General features: G+C 37.4%; 1 protein-coding gene across 1 annotated transcript in view; it reads left to right on the top strand.

Moving 5' to 3' along the window:
* Positions 1-20739, top strand: part of CFAP47 (cilia and flagella associated protein 47) — a 489064-nt gene that overhangs the window by 349835 nt on the left and 118490 nt on the right. Inside the window, exons 52-54 of the mRNA XM_055121064.1 lie at positions 3390-3487; positions 16918-17093; positions 18262-18369. Of these exons, the coding sequence (XP_054977039.1) occupies positions 3390-3487; positions 16918-17093; positions 18262-18369 (382 nt within the window). The remainder of the gene's footprint in view (positions 1-3389; positions 3488-16917; positions 17094-18261; positions 18370-20739) is intronic.

The following is a 20739-nucleotide window of genomic DNA, read 5'->3' on the forward strand; positions in this document are numbered from 1 at the left end:
TTCTTTTCCGATTTTGTTACCAGACCCAAAACAGCTCTGGGGGGACTGGAGCGATAGCACAGCGGGTAGGGGGTTTGCCTTGCACGCGGCCGACCCAGGTTCGATTCCCAGCATCCCATATGGTCCCACAAGCACATCCAGGAATGATTCCTGAGTGCATGAGCCAGGAGTAATCCCTATGCATCGCTGGGTGTGACTCAGAAACCAAAAAAGAAAAAAAAAACAGCTCTGGGTAAGAAGAAATTTCCACCACATTTCTACAGGAAACTTCTCAGGGATCTTATCTATAGGGTGGAGAGAGGGGAATCCATGGGAATCCAGGGGAATCCATGGGAATCCATGCTTATGCCAGGGGTTGTTGGAAGACAAATGAGGAATTTAATTTACTTGTGACAGTGTGGACTATTAGTTAAAGCATGTACTTACAGAAAGGCTACCATTACTTTAAGACCTCTCCAGGCTGCTCAGTGTCTCAAAATAGATGTGGAGGCAGCAACAGTTTATATTATGTCATAGTCTATCTAAACTCACAGAATGATATACAAAATTTGGGGGAGGGGAATGTTAGTGGCTTTGCATGGTTTTGTTCCTCCTGATTTTGACGTGAGTAGCAAGACCTTTAGATAGTAATGTCCAGTCATCCTTTGATGTTGAGACCTGAGACAAGGTAAAAATATATATAAAAATGTAGGTAAAAAAATAAATAAAAATGTAAGTATAAGGTTTAGGTTTCTTCAGTTAAAATCATATAAGTGGGACCCAAGCATAGGCAATTCCTGTTGATGGATTACGCTAAGAGTTAACTTCATTTGTATCTAAGGTGAAAGGAAAAGAGAGTCTATGAAAATTGAAAAGAAAAATTAAAATATTATGTTTAAGGACTAAAACGGTGTCTTGTCTAATAAAAATAGTAAGGTGCATAAATACAAGTTACAAATAAAATAAGAGCTAGAGAAAAATAAATCCAGTACTATTACAAGTATTCCTATTAGATAGACCTTCTCAAATGCCTGCTGTAAGGATTAAATTTTCCATCCCCTATGATATCCTGAGTCCTTATCATAGAGACTGTTTAGCAATTTATTTCCTTTCAATTAATGAAGTTCCAGTTATGCAAGATGAGTAAATCCTGTATGTAACATACAATGATGTTACTATAGTTAGTAACGTCGTGTTGTATACTTGAAACTTGATAAGAGCATAGGCCTTGAGTGAAATATATGAAGTGATGACATGTTTGATTGTGATTATTTTATAATTTATACATCTTCATCAAATCATGTTGTAAACCTGAAAGACATCAGTTTAATAGTTAATTATACACCAGTAAAGCTTGGATATAAAACAAATAAATAAAGTTTTAGTCTTGCAAATGGGCTGGAGTGATAGCACAGCAGCAGGGAGTTTGCCTTGCACACAGCCGACCCGGGTTCTCTTGCTCCGCTCCTCTCGGAGAGCCCGGCAAGCTACCGAGAGTATCTCGCCCGCACGGCAGAACCTGGCAAGCTACCCGTGGCATATTTGTTATGCCAAAAATAGTAACAACAAGTCTCACAATGGACATGTTACTGGTGCCCGCTCGAGCAAATAAATGAGCAATGGGATGACTGTGAATGTGACTGTGAGTCTTACAAATACGGAATATGAAAACAATAGAAATATCTAGTTTTAATGAGTGCCAGTGCCTGGTATAAACAAATAATCTTACACTAATAGGAATTTGAATTGATGAAAAATTTGAGGAGAGCATTTATAATGTTTGATATGTTTAAAACATTTAAAGGGGACAGAGCGACAGGACAGCAGGTAGGCTTTTGCCTTGCTCGTAACTGATCCAGGTTTTATCTCCAGCACCCCGAGCACCCCCAGGAATGATTCCCAAACGCACAGCCAGTATTAAACCCTGAGCATTGCTGGATGTGGCCCAAAACCTAAAAAAAAATTCACTTAAGGATTATTTTTCTTGGCCTTGAGATAATGAATAATATTAATCTTCTTTAAGGTTTTCAAGAATTTCTCAACTTAATATATTGAATGTTACTGGACTTATAATTAGAAAAGAGATTAATATTTGAGGCCTGTAGTTGAGCATTGCTTAATTATGATTTTCTTCATTATACTCATTAATAAATCATCACTGACCTACTCTATCCAGTAAATTAATATTTAATGTGCATTTTTAGTATTATGGGAATTAAACAAGCTATATTGCAGTACTTCCTTTTGTGATCGTTATCATTACCAATGGGAGGTATTCTTGTCTTGTCTCTGTAATAGTTAATTTTGTGTCAACTTAGCTGGGTTGTGATGCCCAAATATTACATAGAACTTTGTTTTGGGTGTGTCTGTGAAGGTTGGTTGGTTTCTTTCAATTAATTGAAGGTCTAAGAACATAGTGTGACTTTCCTCAAGCAAGAAGAACTTCTATCTGTACAATTTTATGGATTAAAACTGAAACTCTGCTTTGCATTTCTAGTCTTTCTGACTTTGGACTTAACCAAAATCAATTATAAGTGAGTTCCATAAAGATCCCTCTTTCTCTCTCCCCCAACCCTCCTCCATACACATTCTGTTGGCCCAACTGCTCTGGAAAATCCTGACCAAAACAAAAAAAATTACACTAACCCAGCATTATGAACCTTGCTGGTTTATTTATTCTTTAATATTAAGAACCAGGTATAAACATGATCCTCTCAGTAGTCTATACCACATTCCTTCATTTTTGGGAGTAGTGATTAGAATCCTTTTTCATACCAGCACGAAACAATACTTTGATGAACTATTCCTTATTTTGTCTTTTGATGCTTATGGTACTAGAGATGTACCATGTGAGTTTCAAAACCTGCTTTGACATTTCTACACTGAATATTTGAATGCTTTATTCAAATATTCAAACAATTAGAGGGAAAGTGACTAGTTATTTTTAATTATTAATATTTAGCTTAAAAATATATGAGAGATAGTGGGTAACACATATGCCTTGCATGTGGCTGACCCAGGTTTGAGCCCTGGCACTGCATATAATCTCCCAAGCATTACCAGTGATCCTTGAGTTGAGAGTCAAGAGTAACTACTTAGCACCTCTTTGTGTGGCCCCAAACCCTTCTTTCCCAAATATTAAAAATAATCTGGCTATTGAAATGGGGAACTTAATGTGTTCCTGCAGGAGGGCATGGGGCAGGGATATTTTAAAGCACGTCCTTATTGTCCTGCGAGATGGGATTTCTCACAGACTATGATGAAACAAGCTTTTCACCTTCTTTCATGTTTCTTCACAAATAAGTCTATCGAAGAGTTTGAAAATGATACCTGTTCTTGTTTCTCAACATTTCCTTTTAAGTACGTTATTTGGAAGACTCTATTGAGAAATGTTCTTTTATTCTTTTCAGATGATTCTCTTAAAAATTTAAGAGTCTGGTTTTGTATTGATATCAACAGCATTCCTGGATTACCTGTAGACATTTTCGAAATTAAAGGCACTGCGCTGGTAAGAGCCCATTAAGTGTTCATAAACTGTCTTTTTGCAAAAGAGTTAGAGCTTTTGTTGTACATTTTAATTGATATCCCCAAAATATATTCAGATTAGATGAGCATATGATATGAGCATATTGGATGAATTATTTAAATAGTAGCAATTTTATTTTAAAATTCAGTTCTATAGATGTTACGTGCTTATGGAAACTGTCTTTTAGTCATATGGCTTCTTATAATCTCTCTTTGGATTAACATTCTTCTTGTATGTATGAAGAATTTTTGCGAAAATCTCACAGTGAGTGAGATTCTCACTGTGACCCCTTGATATATCCTGAGGGCTCGTGGGGAGCAGGGGGTTCCTATGACTCCTTGTTGAGAAATGCTTCTCTAGACTTCCAATATTAATTGTGTCCTTATTTCTAGAATAAGAATTTCACCTTGGAATATACTTAGTGCAATTGGTATAGATTTGTCATTTTAAATAATTGTGACTAACAACAAGGTGTTCTTAAAAATATTTTTTGTTGATATAACATTTCATTTCATTGGGCTGGAGCAATAGCACAGTGGATAGAGCGTTTGCCGTGCACGTGGCCGACCCGGGTTCGATTCCTTCACCCCTCTCTCAAGAGTCCAACAAGCTACCGAGAGTATCTCGCCTACACTGCAGAGCCTGGCAAGCTACCCGTGGAGTATTCTATATGCCAAAAACAGTAACAACACGTCTCACATGGAGATGTTACTGGTGTCAGCTCGAGCAAATTGATGAGCAACAGGATGACAGTAACAGTGACAGTGATAACATTACATGAAAATATGTAAGTTTCAGGTGTGAGTCATTTAGCAGTCAATATTTGGGGCCAAGAGATGGTACTTGCCTAATAGTACGGCCGCAGCCATGACCTTTGTCTGACTCATGGTACTGCATATGGTCCTCTAACCACTGCTAAGCATGGTCACTGAGCACCATTTAGTGTAGTTCCAAAAACAAAACAAAATAAAAAGACTATATTTACATTACTAAACAACTTCAAAGTCTATTCTAATTTTTACTATTAAACTGAATTTTTCTTGATTGACACTTCTGTTCTTCTCCCTTTCTTTCTTGTAGCCAATCATTTGGTCTTAGAGTCTGTTTCTATTTGATTTTGTTAGTTTATTTGTTTTCTCTATATGCCACATATGAGTGAAATAATAGAGGATTTATTTCACTAAGCATAATACCCTCTAGGTATCAATATTGCTGAAAATGATTTCATCTTTTTAAAAATTATACACAAATGAGTAGTACTCCATTGTGTATTTATGCCACTCCTCTGTCCATGGGCTATTTCCAACTCATAGCTATTGTCAGTGATGCTGCAATCAGCATGGGAGTGTATGTTTCTCTTATCTTTGGAATGTTTATTTGGAGGAGAGGGTACTAAATATTCAGAATATCCAAATATCCAAAGTATCCAAAATGTCCAAATATCCACATAGCCAAAATACCCAGAAGTGGACATAACTGAATTTTATGGGCTTTCTATTTTTAATTTTTAAAAAAGGAATCCTCATTTTCTTTTCTCCATAAGCTTCACCAATATGTATTTCTACAATACTGTGCAAGGGTTTCCTTTTGCTCATATCCTCTCCAACTCTTGTTTCTTACTTTGGATAATAGCATTCTCATAGGTGTGAGTTGATATCTCATTGTTTTGATTTTCATTTCCATAATTATAAGAGATAATGAGCATCTTTTAGTGTGCCTATCAGCCGTCCATATGTCTTTCATGGAAAAGTGTCTATTTAAATGGTCTGGCCAGTTTTTAATCAGGTTAAGAATAAGCTATTCCTACTTGAATTATTAAAGTGTTACTAAATCCTACCCAAGATTATTTAATGAAATAAAATGTTGAAAGTCTTGGTTTAAATGAAACTTGTCACATTATTGATTACATTAGTACTGCTTTAATTAGATGTAATTTTGCTAGTGCTCAAATATTTACATAAAAAATGAAGGTCATTTTCCTTTTAAAATGTACAGATAGATTTTCTTATAGACTGACCATTTAGAAACTTTTAGATTTAGAATAAAACATACAGCAATTTAAGTTTGTCATTCAATTATTTGACCATCTGATTTTTTAGTACATCTCCATTAGATTTTTGAGTAAATCTCCTTAGAGAATGGATGGAAAAATGATTGAAATGCTTGTTTAAGTATAGCTTGCAAGGCATCTTTTTAAAGTATTTCATCTGATGATGACAAGCTCATTTCACTCAATGAAAATGTTTTATTTCTGGAACCCTGTTATCATTGCAGAATGATAATCTTTCTTAATGATTATTTTTGAATGACATCATTTTAATTATGAAACCACTTACTGTGGAAAATGATTACTCAATTAACAGTCGTCTCTTTATCAGGACACAGAAAGGAAAAAAAATTTTAACTGGGCCCAGGAGAAATTGGAAACACGGGTGGCACTTCACAAAAGGGAACATTGGCTTCCTTATTAACTAGAAGTTTAATGAGCTTAGAAATGAGGAAAAATGCGCTGTACAAAGTTGCAAAAATAGATGTTGATCTGAAATAGCATATAGACCAATAACCAACTGTGGCACTTTGTACTTCTTCATTAAATGTTACATTACGTACCCATTTGGGAGGAAAGAGTTTTTATTGCTTTAAGAAAACACTGGTAGGAACTGCAGTTCTTAGAATCTTGCAACTTTGAATGATGAGGATTGAGAAACCTACCATCAGGATCCTTGATGTGGATATGTAAGAGAACTAGGAAACAAGATAAAGAGAAGAAACCACCACAGTTCTCTTTTAATACATTTCATATATTTTGGCATTTCAAAATTAAGGTTTGCATATGCCTTATAGGACAATATTGTTTTACTGAATTATGTAGTTTCAAATGAGTCTTGACCCTTCAGAAAAGGGCACACCTATTTTCCGTCACCATCATGTGTTGATTTACTATAGTTCGACATTTAAACCTCTACAGATTTTGAAGACACAATATAACATAACTAATTTGTATTATGTGCTTCTCATAATCAGTTGCATTTATTTTATTATAAAGACATTTAAGTAATTCCACTCAAGGTTTACATCACTGTATCACTGTATCACTGTCATCCCGTTGCTCATCGATTTTGCTTGAGTGGGCACCAGTAACATCTCCATTGTGGAGATTTGTTGTTACTGTTTTGAGCATATCGAATATGCCATGGGTAGCTTGCCAGCTCTGCTGTGCGGGTGAGATACTCTCGGTAGTTTGCCAGGCTCTCCGAGAGGGGCAGAAGAATCCAACCCGGGTTAGCCGTGTGCAAGGCAAACGCTCTAAAATGCAATTCTTTTTATTTATTATAGTTCCTTCATTTATTCAGCAAATATTTCATAAGGGTCTATTATTTTTTTTAATTTATTTTATTGAATCACCAAGTGGAAAGTTACAAAGTTCTCAGGCTTATATCTCAGTTATACAATGCTCAAACACCCATCCCTTCACCAGTGCCCATATTCCACCACCAATAAAAACAAAAACAAAAGCAAAAACAAAAAAAAACAGTATACATCCCACCCCTCACCCCCCAACCCCCCCCATGCATGAGTGATAATTTCACTTCCTTTTCTCTTTACCTTGATTACATTCCAGATTTCAACACACAACTCACTATTGTTGTTAGAGTTTCAAAACAGACTATTTTTGTTGGAATTTATCCCCCAAGAATACAGCTCTATTAACAAGGAAATATTTGATAATAAGTTTTCCACTGATGAGAATGAAGAGATAAAATGTTGCGCGGTCGGGGTAGCGGCCGCGTGGTTTACAATTTCTGTATTATAGTAATTAAGTCCGCGGAGATTTGAGTTGGAAAATGAATCATTTCCCTTCCTGGAACAGCATGTAGCAAAAGTTAGTTCACAGTCTCCATACATGGGTGCAAGCACTTGCTGGAACCCCAAATCCTAAAGCTGTCTCTGGTTCCCGCTCGTTCCACATCCACCGGCTGTGCAGAGGCATGGGCACCCGGGCCGAAACTCGGCCGGAGCAGAGCACCGGCCCCGGCTGGGACTGCCCCGGTATCCCGCAGCTGTTTCAAGTTCAAAGCACATTTTTTTTCCGCGCCAAAAGTTCATACCTTCTCAAAGGACCCACAAAATGTCGGACACCACGCCTTCTCCCGGAGGGGAGAGAAAGGGTCTATTATTTTTTTAATGTTTTATTAGTGAATGACTGTGAGGTACAGTTACAAACTTAAGAACTTTCATGTTTGCATTTCAGTCATACAGTGATCATTTACCTATCACTCCACCAGTGCCCATTCTCCTCCACCAATGTTCCCAGTATCCCTTCTTGAGCACCTATTCCACTAAATTGACATTATGGTGTAGGAACAAAACTTAATGCTATCAGTTGCAGATTGCTCTTTTTGTTTTTTTTTCTTGCTTTTTGGGTCACACCCAGTGATGCACAGGTTTAACTCCTGACGTTGCACTCAGGAATTACTCCTAGCTGTGCTCAGGGGACCGTATGGGGTGCTGGGCTGTGTGTAAGGCAAACACTCTACCTGATGTATTATCAATTCAGTCCCTGTTATATTAATAAAATATTACCTTCCAACTGAGGCTGGTGGAAGAATCTTTTTGATGAGATACCACCTGGGTGGACTGGAGTGATAGCACAGTGGGTAGGACATTTGCCTTGCACGCAGCCGACCCGGGTTCGATTCCGTTGTCCCTCTCGGAGAGCCCGGCAAGCTACGGAGAGTATCCCACCCACATAGCAAGAGCCTGATAAGCTATTGTGGTGTATTCGATATGCCAAAAACAGTAACAGCAAGTCTCACGATGGAGACATTACTGGTGCCCACTCAAGCAAATCAATGAACAAAGGGATGACAGCCCTATAGTGCTACCACCTGGGTTACTAACCATAATGATGTTGGTCACAAGTCATTGAGTTGTCTCACGTTCTAGTAAAAAATGTAAAACTTTCTCATAGTTGAGGTAAAAATGTCTTACATTAAAAAAATTTTCAACTGATGAAGATTTTGTTAGTGGAGATGGTTTGGATTCTTTAAAATAATTCCACAGGATAAACCTTTGTGCTTTACTTGAAGAAATACACTGAAATTATTTCTCCCACCTAATATTTTTATTTCATATATTGTATTAAGATTTTGAAAAATATTTTGCTTAAACCAAAGGCCATCAGATGTGGCAATAGAATTTTCTAGATATTAAGTTATGTTCAGTTTTCCATCTTCAGTTCAGATTTTGTTATATTCAATTAAATTTTCACATTTTCCCCAGAGATAAATTGTCCAGATTTCTCTAAAGTTTGGTTCATGTAGGAAACATTTGTACCCTTGAGGTATATAAAATTTATTTCTGCCTACAGCAGTTTCCAAAAATAAAACTGTGCTTCATAATAAATGATAATAGGTTGCTAGTAGTCCATTATCTATAGTCATAATTTATTTTATAAGTTTTAACATGTACAACCGTGGTTCTATTTCATTTAAACGAAAGCATTTCTCATTTATCATATAATTGAATTGTAGCTGCATAATCAGAATAGACCACTCTTCCCATTTACAGTCATCTAGTACACAGCAACAAACTATAAATATTTTCTGAAAAAAAAAACTTAACAGCGTAAACAAAACCTTACATGTTTTAATTTTCAGTTTCATCAATTTATTTTCCTCATATTTTTCTGTTAAGTGACAATTGGCAAAACCATTTCTTTTTTATTTTACTTTTTGTTTTGGGGCTACACACAGCTGTGCTCAGGGATAATACCCAGCAGAACTCAGGGGACTGTATACGATGCTGGGGATAGAACCCAGGTCAGCTGTGTGCAAGGCAAACATCTTGCCTGCTGTGCCATCTCTCTCACCCTCATAACATTTCTCTACAGGTTTTTTTTCATCCTGTAATGAAACTTCATTTCATTTCACCATGTCATTAAGAATGAGATCAGAAATCTTTCCCCAGCTAGATGGAGATAAGCCTAGTTTAAAGCACTATTAATAGAATTGGTGTCAAACGTGAAAACATTAACATGAAACAACATATGTGAGCTGCTAGCAATTTTCACTAGGTTTTGAATGTAAAAGTCTAGCCTCCATATTATGAAAGATGGATTTTGAAGCGCTTATTTTGCTCTATTATTTGTCATGAGTTTTGTTTCTCTAGGTGAAAGGTCAGATGAGAATGCTGTGCTTAATACTGATAGTTTCCTCCTCTTAGAAAGGCTGAAATAACAGAACCAGCATTCAGTTTGGCTTTATCTTTTTTTTTTTTTGCTTTTTTTTGGGTCTCACCCAGCGATGCACAGGGGTTACTCCTGGCTTTGCACTCAGGAGTTACTCCTGGCGGTGCTCAGGGGACCATATGGGATGCTGGGGATCGAACCCGGGTCGGCCGCGTGCAAGGCAAACGCCCTACCCGCTGTGCTATCGCTCCAGCCCCTTGGCTTTATCTTGAAAGCTGTAAAAAGTAAATCTTCAATAGGATTTGTGTTTGAAAGGAAATCTTGACTAATTTGCGTTGTCATTAAATATGTGTGTATATTATATATACATCAAAATGTATGTAAGGAGAGATATTCAGAAAGACAGACTGACTTTAAGCAGTTAAACAGGAGGGATCAGTTACCAAAAAAGATATATTTCTGACACTACCGTTTAATAACTTTCCCTCCTCACTGTCATAAGTCTGAAAGCACATGAACAAATCTGTAGACCATTTATAGTTTCTGACTTTTTAATGACTAAGTTCCTAACAGTGCCTCCTCACCCTCACATCACCCCCGATATGGCACTATTAGCACTTTGTTTGCTCATACCTCTTCATTCTTTCTGTATGTCTCAGGTTGGACCGTGGAGGGCTAGAGATGGGGCTCGTGTGTGACCCTTGATTTCTGATTATAGTGACACATTGGTGGTAGGAGCAGAGTAGTTTCTCACTTTCGGTTGTCCACCTAGTTCCCCTAAGTTCGGAACAGTGAATACTAACTTCCAAACTAAGGAAATCACTCAGGTAGATTGATTCCTTCTGAATTACATGGCACATTTTTTAAATGTCCTTTAAAAGGTCTGTTTATTGACTTGGTGATATTTAGAAAGTGAACAAAATTCAAACTGAAGACTTCTTCAATAATATGCCTTTCTTGATTTAATAGTATTGTGTAGTTGAGATATCATAAATTACCCCTTTATAATGAACTCATGACTATCTTTTAGGTGTACAAAAAAAAACCTTTCTGCTAGAACATATTAAATTGCCATTGACTCATTTAAGCTTATAGGGACCCAAACCAGAATCTTTATTTACTCTAACCCAGTTGTGAGTAGGAATTAAGAGATGTTCTGTGTAAATACTCAATGAATTAAAATTTCCTGATCATAGAATGTGTGAATCTGTAAGGAAGTGATAAGTTGAATCCCCCATGATTGAACTTTTACTCCCACCTGTGGCTGCTGTTCTTACCCTGTAAATTTCAAGAAAGAAGGCAACCTGGGTTTTCTCAAGCTCTGAACTCTCCCCTGACCCACATTTTTACCCATTTGCTGTATTATTAAATTCAAAATTGTGGTTACCTAGAGTGTCCGACATGTGAACATTCAGATTCATGAGCACCCATAAGAGCTGTTGTAAATTGCACCTGTCACCCTTTAGAGAATGCCTACTATCTCTGATCCCTGTTCACGTGGAGCTAACAAGCTAGAGGAGTTAGAGAGAAAATAAGAAAGGGAATATTTCATCGGAAGCTTTAAGGGAATACGTCTTCAAGAAAAGACACAAATCTGAGAATCATAGTTTTTAATTTATCTTGACAAATTGTAGAATGTTCTTACATAGGTTTTTTATTTGAAAATATATTCCTCTAATCCTTTCTTTGCATCCTGGTTGTCGCTGTGCTATATATTTAGGACTCTCTAGGTATGCTAGATTATTTCTAGCTGATAAAACAAACTGACTCCAGAATTTCAATGACTGAACCCCCAAATTATTAATAATTTAAAATTTTATTGTTTTAATTTTAATAATTTAAGTTGAAACATGAATTATTGATAATTGTGTGCATTTGTTGGTAGTTGGTAGTTGGCATGTGGTGATCCGGGCACAGAACATTTCTGTATGTAAGTGGAGAAAGAGAAAACTGTTGAGAGAGAATTACTGCTGATTAATTCTTTGCATAGAGGAGACACACAGCACTCCACTCGCATCTATGGGAAAAACAGGTCACACAGCCTATACCTGGGTGCCAGAGGGTGTGGAGAGTGTACCTCTGCTTGGGCAGCTACTGCCCAGTGAGATCTTCATTCTATAAAGGAGAGAACAGAACTTTTCGGGAGAGGTAATTTATCTGCTTTGTCAGAGAAGATGGGCAGTTTTTAGCTTATCACCCTCTGCCAACTTGCAAATACAGGGAGCAGAACCCACAGATTTTGGGAGTGGTTTCTTTAAGGCATGGAAATGGGAAGAGTAGGGTTTTGAGAAGAGCCTGTTTACCTTCTTCCTCAGGAGCCACCTGAAAACATACCAGCCAGACTAGGGGCCTGGGGGATGGAGGTGGGGAGGGTTGGGATGGGTGATCAGAAAGCATTTAGCTTAGTTGGGTTTGAGAAGTGCTGGTTGATTTTTCTACTTCTGTAAGTATCCAAATGTGAGGCTGTCTTGGCTCTAAGAACCACCTGAGATAACTACAGGGAGTGGAGAAAGAGACATGCTGCCTAGTTTAGAAAGCAGTTGTGGAAAAAAACAATTTTCACATTGTTTCTGCCAAGTTGGGTCCATCCATGCTGTTACCTTGATGCTGAGAGACCAAGAAATGTAGGGAATGGTGTCTCCCCAGAAAGTGTCAAAACTGACATACTTCATTCTAAACATAAAGTGACCTAAAAATCCATTACTCACACAGGGTAACGGCCGTTGGCAGGACATATCCATGCCAAATATATATACTTTTTAATTTATTTTTATTTATATGGCTTTAATTTATACATGAAATTTTACCAAAATTCTAGATATTATATTTTCTTTGAGTAAATTATTTATCATAAAAGAGTGATAGGGTACCTTAGGCAGACCATTTATCATTTTGCAAATTAATTCTTAACTCACGAATATTGTAATGTGTGTGAGCCTCTGGGTGTGACCTCCAAACAAACACACAAAAAGAAAATATATCACAATAAAATAGAACAAAAAGGATCAAGGAATATCACGTGGTAAGAGTTCCTGTTGTTTGGGGACTGAAGAGATAGTATAGCAAATAAAGTACTTGCCTTGCAAGCAGCTAGCCTGCCTTTAATCCCCAACTCTCCATAAGTTTCTTTGAGTCCCCCATCAGGAATTATCCCTGAGTGCAGATCCAGGAGTAAGCTGTGAGCGCCCCTGGGTGTTCCCTTAAACAAAGAAACAAACAACAGAAAAGGACAGGAGAGAAAAGATGAGAAAGAAACAGAAAGGGGAAAAGAGTTGGTATTGTGTTATGAAATTTGTTTCAGTGGTTTGTGTATGTGGACTAGACGATGATATAAAATGAACAGCTGTAATATAGCTAAAGCATCTTGAAAAATCAGTGCTTTAGATCCCAAAATTTTCATGTCTGTGAAGAAGTTATAGCATTGTCTTAATAGACATTGCCCTTTCCTAAAAAATATCTTATGTAAGCGACAAGACAGATGTCAAATCTAAATTATCTCATTTTAATTTTCTATTTGGAGACCTAGGAAAAGTTTTAGGCAACTGTATGTTTTTGGTGTTTTTAATCCTAGCATATTCCTTTGATTTATTTGTTAATTTTTTTCCTGATCTTTAGAAGCTTCTGAGAACATTTAAATTTATGATAGTCTTATAAAATAAGTCAACTTATTTTGGCATACATATAAGTCAAAGTAAATGACACTGGTAATGGGGACATGGATACCTAAAACTTAACTATAAATAACTTTGTAAATCACCTGGTCTTAATAGAAAATTAAAAATAAAGAGAACAGGAGACACTACAATGTCTACGTAAATAAAAAAGTATGTAAGATTGCCAAGGGAATTGTAAATGCCATTTAGTTATTCATTTGCATTTGTTCATTCTATTATTTGTTCTCTTTTGCACTTTAGTTAACTTTTTTTATAACTATAAACATTGGCTAATTTACTATAGGAAGTTAAATGCTTATTTTAAATAAAATGCTTATTTTATCCATGATTTAGATAGCTCCTGAAACTATTCTAGATGACCATTTTTCTTTTGTATTTATGATTGAATTTTATTTATAATGAAAGATATTTGGGCCAGAGAGATAGTAGAGTGGATAGGGTGCTTGTCTTGAGTTTGGCTAACCAAGATTATTTTTTTCCCCGATGCTACATATTGGCCCCCCTGAGGGAGTGATCCCTGCACATAGCTGAGTATGGTCCAAAAACAAAATAAATTAAGAAAAAATAAATGATCAAAGAAAAGAAATAACCAACTGTATAAATATGTATTTATTTTTATTTCCATTATTCTTTACCAGTGGTATTCACCATATTTAATATTGTTTTCATTCTCCTAGAATTTAAGTTTTATACACTTATTGTATTTTTTTAATAAAAACAAGTTTTTAAATTTTATTGAATCACCATGAGATAGTTACAAGCTTTCATGTTTGGGTTACCATCTCACAATGATCAAACACCCATCCCTCCACCAGTGCACATTCCCCACCACCAATATCCTCGGTATACCCCCCCTTTCCCACCCTCCCCCTGCCTCCATGGCAGACAATATTCCCCATAATCTATCTCAACTTTTGGGAATCATGGCTTGCAACACAGACACTGAGAGGCCATCATGTTTGGTCCATTATATACTTCGGCACACATCTCCCATCCCGACTGATTCCTCCAGCCATCATTTTCTTAGTGATCCCTTCTCTATTCCAGCTTCTTTCTCCCCTTAGCTCATGAAGCAGGCTTCCAGCTATGGGGCAATCCTCCTGGCCCTTGTATCTACTATCTTTGGGTGTCAGGCTCATGTTATTCTATATTCCACAGATGAGTGCAGTCCTTCTATTTCTGTCCCTCTCTTTCAGATTCATTTCATTTAGCATGATACTCTCCATGTCTATCCATTTATAAGCAAATTTCATGACTTTATATCTCCTAACATCTGCATAGTATTGCATTGTGTAGATGTGTAGATGTTTCTTCAACCAGTCATCTGTTCTAGGGCATTGGGTTGTTTCCATATTTTGGGTATTGCGAACAGTGCTGCAATGAACATATAGGTACAGATGTCATTTTTACTGTGTTTTTTTTTTGCATTCTCTGTATATATTCCCAGAAGTGGTATTGTGGGGGTAAAATGGAAGCTAAATTTCTAGTTTTTGAAGGACTGTCCATATTGTTTTCCAGAAAGGCTGGACCATTTGGCATTCCCACCAACAGTGAAAGAGCGTCCCTTTTCCCCCACATACATGTCAGCACAGGTTGCTTTTGTTCTTTTGAATGTGTGCCAGTCTCTGTGGTGTGAGATGATATCTCATTGTTGTTTTGATTTGCATCTCCCTGATGACTAGTGATGTGGAGCCTTTTTTCATGTGCATTTTGGCCATTTGTATTTCTTTTTTGAGTAAACTTCTGTTCATTTCTTCTCCCCATTTTTTGATGAGGTTGGAGGTTTTTTTTCTTGTACAAATCTACTAGTGTCTTTTATATCCTGAATATTAATCCCTTATCAGATGGGTATTGTGTAAATATTCTTTCCCATTCTGTGGGCTCTTCCTGTACTTTGCTCACTATTTCTTTTAAAGTACAGAAGCTTCTTAGTTTGATGTAGTCCCATTTGTTTATGTTTGCTTCCACTTGCATAGTCAGTATTGTTTCATCCTTAAAGATGCTTTTAGCTTCACTGTCATGGAGGGTAAACCCCCACGAGTAGCTAAAGCAATCCTTGGGAAAAAGAAGATTGGTGGCATCACCTTCCCCAACTTCAAGCTCTACTACAAAGCGGTAATAATTAAAACAGCATGGTATTGGGCTAGAAACAGACCTGCACATCAGTGGAACAGAGTTAAATATACTGTCACAGACCCCAAAATATATGGCCACTTAATATTTGACAAAGGAGCAAGAAATATGAAATGGAACAAGGAAAGCCTCTTCAACAAGTGTTGCTGGGAAAACTGGGTAGCTTCATGCATAAAAAAATGAACTCTGATCTCTGTCTAATGCCAGCCACAAAAGTCAGATCAAAATGGATTAAAAACCTCGATATCAGACATGAATCTATACACTTATTTGTATATAAATAAGCAAACATTTGTTCTGTCTTGAAGGCATGTCTTATAAATAGCTTTCTTTATCACCATCATCTGTCTCTACCAACTTACTATCAAGATTTCTTTGTCATTCCTGCATTATGATTTGAGTCCTTTAAGTTAGCTCTATGGGCCAGAGAGATACTACAGCAAGTAGGACACTTGCCTTTCATGAGGCAAATCTGTGTTGAATCTTGGACACTGCAGATGGTTCCTGAGCCCCACCAGGAGTGACCCCTGAGCACAAATCCAGGAACCAGCCCTGTGCACCACACAGTGTGTGTAGCCAAAAAGCAAAGCCAAAATTAATCTCCATATCCAAAAATGTATTCATTTTCGTGCTTTGAACTATGATTGAAATGCCCAACAGTCTCCATTCCATCAGGCATTATAAGCAATTGGTCTGCGCTGAAATTAGTCACCTTTTAACACATTTTCTTCAAGCATTTAACTTGATAGCTGTGGTAGGATGAACCACAAGCCATTAGCTAATGTGGATCTGAATGAGGAACAGTTAATGTCTGAGAACTTGAAGAATGCCTTTCAAGCTTCAGGGGATATAGCTAAGGGGACTGCACCAAAGAGAAGGAAAGAATCCAAGAAGGATGATAGTCATATCATCAGCATGATTTGATTTCTTAGTTCATACTTGAGGTTAATGTACCAGAACTACTTTAAGTGTGTAGTTAATGGTTCAGCAGCAGCCACAATTTTGGGGAAATAGAAAATTTTAGATCCTATCTCAGACATACCAAATTAGAACCTTTGGACTAGGGTGGCAGTAATCTAGAGTTTCACAGCGTCTAGAAGTGGTTGTTATGCATGCTCAAGTTTGACTACTGTTGCTAGAATGGAACATTGGCAAATGGGCCATTAGCGTAATAATGGTACTTTAAAAAACTTAAATTTTACTACTTTCCCTAACATTTAACTACATGCTGGTATTTATGAAGACTTATCTAGGAAACTACCTGAGTAATTCCAAGTAAGTGAGATACATTCAATAATGGATCAAGGGAAAAAAATGACCTTTTTTCATTTAAAAATTGTCTACATTTGTTCCTATATAAAAGTGGCTCTATGTGGAACCTAAAAGTTGATTATATGCTTGTTTTGCAATTCTAGGAGCCCGTTTTTGTTGAAATACCTCTTCATAATACACAAGACAAAATTCTTCATATAGAAGTGCTGTTATCGAGTCCTGCCCTTTCTGGAATGAAGGAAATTGATTTGTCTCCAGAAGAAAATAGAAACTATTCTGTCCAGATTAGTACGGCAGTTACAGGAAGCTGTGAAGAAAAGTATGGCTTGAGTGGGGCATTATATTATTGATCTTTAGAGGTTAAGCTTTTAAAATTGTTAATTCTTTGCACACTGTGTCATGCAAATTATACAGAATCAGAGTTTTCTCTTTAATACCATTCATTTGTGAATGTCATGAAGTTAGTCAGAAAAAGACAATTCCAGGTAATCTGACTTATTTTGGTATATAGAATTATAGGACAAGCAAGGGTAAATAAGTGTTTGAAAAGGGGATACCTCATTTATCCTGGACCCCAGGTCAGAGAACTGAGAAGTATAGGGAAGGAAATAAATTGAGGGGGAAAGAAGGAAGAGATAGATAGCAGGTGACGGACGGGGGCCAGTGTAGAGGTGTAGTACAGCTTTATATCTAAAGCGTAGAACCAACAGAGCTGAAAGTATGAGATCCAAACTACAACAACCAAACTAAAAAGGGTTCCTGCCAAAGAGACAGGCTGGGGGTTGGGAGGAAAACTGGGGACACTGATGATGGAATTATTGCTGGAACATTGCATGTATGCCTGTAATCCAACTACAAATTACTTTGTAAATCACAGTGCCTTAATGCTTTATATTCTCAATTAAATACAAATTATTTACTTTGAGGAGATAGATAAAATTAAATTACATTGCTATATTGCTAAGTAAGTGTTACTTCTGCTAAGTGAATATGTACATAGATACATGTAATATTCCAGTTATACTTTTAGACTATCACATATCTGTCTCTGTCCCCTCCAGATAAATATATGTTGATTATAAACGAAGCTCTCCAGACCTCAGTGTCACTTAAGAGTCTTCTTTCACATATAAATATGCATGAATTGACTTCAACCATAAAAACAGAGTTAATCACAGTTAAAAACTAGGATTTTTCTTGTTTTAACTACGGCATATGTTTGAGTTATTTATGTTTAAGTGCTTTTATTGAGTCAGTGGCATTTATTACACACTCTTTATAATTGCACTCTCTCTTGAATAATGAAATGGTTTTTTCACCAAAAATGAAAAAAAATTAATAATGCATCTACAGCATGAGTAGGGTGTGTGTCAGAGAGCAGTGGTCAGATATTATAATTGAAACTCTATTGGGGATTGTATTTTTCTGCCAAATTTATTACAAAGACTAAGACTGCTTACCAAATTTTGTGTATTTCCCTCCCCGAGAATTATTTTCCAGCCTGAAACTTCCTTTGAGTTCTGGTATTTACTGAAATTGACTATTGATTTGCCAAAACCAACCACAATTTCGGAATTACAATGTGAACTTGGAAAGTAAGTTCTATTAATAGATAAAAATTAGTTCATGAAAAGAAAAGTTTATCTAAAATAGTATTGTTTTAATGCACTTAATTATTTCAGATGAGATGAAGGTATATTTCTAGTAATTTTCTCTTACAGTACCGTTTTGCTACCTATATTCCCCATGGAGGGCTTGAGCAATAGTATTGGGGTTAGGACACTTGCCTTGCATGCCACCAAACCAGGTTCAATCCCCAGCACCACATATGGTTCCCTGAGCACTGCCATGGGTGATCACTGAGCACAAAATCAGGAGTAAGCCATAAGCACTGCTGGGTGTGGCCCAAAAATCAAAGAATATTTAAAAATTAAGAAAAAAACTACCCTGGGAAAACTTATGTGAAAATATAAAAGGACTTAGTAAAGAGAGGTATTTGCCTTGCACGTGGCCATCCCAGGTTCGATTCCTTTGTCCCTCTCAGAGAGCCCAGCAAGCTACCACGAGTATCCCGCCTGTACAGCAGAGCCTGGCAAGCTAACCGTGGCATATTGGATATGCCAAAAACAGTAATAACAAGTCTCACAATGGAGACGTTACTGGTGCTTGCTCGAGCAAAACGATGAATGGGAAGACAGTACTACAGTGCAGTGATTATTGCTAAGAAGGGAAAGGGACTATTCAAATAGATAGAGAAGAACTTTTGCAATAGAATGAATATGCCAATTTCAGATAATGTTGCAATGGAGTGAATTCTCTAATCTCAAGAGAGTCTCAAAAATCAAAAGCAAAATCCAAAAATATAAAACTGCATTTGGGTTGCTTCTATATACTGAGTATACTGCCTGTTGATGTCAAGATCTGCGATGAACATCATCATCATCATCATCCCATTGATTGTTAAATTTCTCGAGTGGTCTCAGTAATGTCTCCATTCACCCAAGCCCTGAGATTTTAGAAACCTCTCTCTACTCGTCCTTCCAATGATGCCGTACCAGAGGCTTTTTCAGGCAGGGTCAGGGGAATGAGACCCAGCTTGTTACTGGTTTTGGCATATTAATACACCATGAGGATCTTGCGAGGCACTCCCATGTGGGCAGGAAACTCCCAGTAGTTTGCCAGGTTCTCCCAAAGGGAGAAGGAGGCTATAAGATATGCGGAAGCTTGCTTTTAAGTCTCTGGATGCTGGCCGTTGACAGGATTACATGGCGCCGGGGCAGTCCCTGAGTGTGACTGCCTAGCTACTGGGAAATGGGAAATCTGCGCAGAGGAGGCCCAGTCCCGATCCAAGCAGGCTTAGAGGTCTCAGCCCCGGGTCCCACACACCTGAGTTCCCCTGCCGGTTCCATCTTGTTCGAGGCTCATCTGAACGTGTGGAGAGGGGCCTTGAGCATGGCTGTGGCTAAGCTCCGAGGTCTTCAGCCACCGGGAGCTCTGCTTGGGGTGGGGAGGGAAGCTGGAGCCCATCCCCTCCGAGGAGGCCCCGGGGAAGACAGCCAGGTTCTCAGGCAAGAGACTCTCTGTAGCGATGAACATAGGTGTGCATGTGTCTTCCCGAATGAATGTCACTTGGGGCATTGATCCCTGGAAATGGGACTGCTGCATCAACTGGGAGCCCTATTATTTTTTGTTTATTTGCTTTAAATACCCATATTGTTTTTATAGGGACTGGGTCATATGACATTGCATCAACAGTGAATGAAAGTTCCTTTTCCTCCACACCCCCAGCCAATACTTGTCAGAATTTTTTTACATATTCCATTTTCAGTGGTGTGAATTGATAGGTCATTGTCATTTTGACCTGTGTTTCCCTGATACTACGTGATAATGAACACTTTTTCGTGTGCGTATTGGCTATCTGGATATCTTTTTTATGAAATGTGGTAGTGTCTCTTCATCTCTTCTTCCCATCCTATTTTATATGGGGTCATAAGATTTTGTTGCTGAGCTTTGTTAGATGCTTTATACATTGTTTCATGTTATTTATCTGAAGTATTGTGTGTGAATATCTTCTCCCAATCAGTTGAATATCATTTGAATTTTAGTCGGAATTTCTTTAGGCGTGCAAGACCATCTTAACTTCATATAATCTCACTTGATTATTTTTGGGTTTGTTATCTTTGGACTGGAGCAATAGCACAGCGGGTAGGACGTTTGCTTTGTAGCTTCTGGCCTAATCTATAGGTATTTAATTCACTTTGAATTCGCTTTTGCGTATCATATGAGATATGGATGCAGTTTCATTTTATTAAAAAGTGTTATCCAGTTTTCCCCACACCATTTGAAGAGGTTTTCCTTGATCCACTTCATGCACCCAAATCCTTTGTCATGGATTAGCCATCATATATGAGGATTTATCATTGAGAACTCAGGTCTGATCCACTGTTTTCTCAGGCTATTCCAGT

This window comes from Sorex araneus, chromosome X, assembly GCF_027595985.1.
Source record: "Sorex araneus isolate mSorAra2 chromosome X, mSorAra2.pri, whole genome shotgun sequence".
In the NCBI taxonomy this organism is placed as follows: Eukaryota; Metazoa; Chordata; class Mammalia; order Eulipotyphla; family Soricidae; genus Sorex; species Sorex araneus.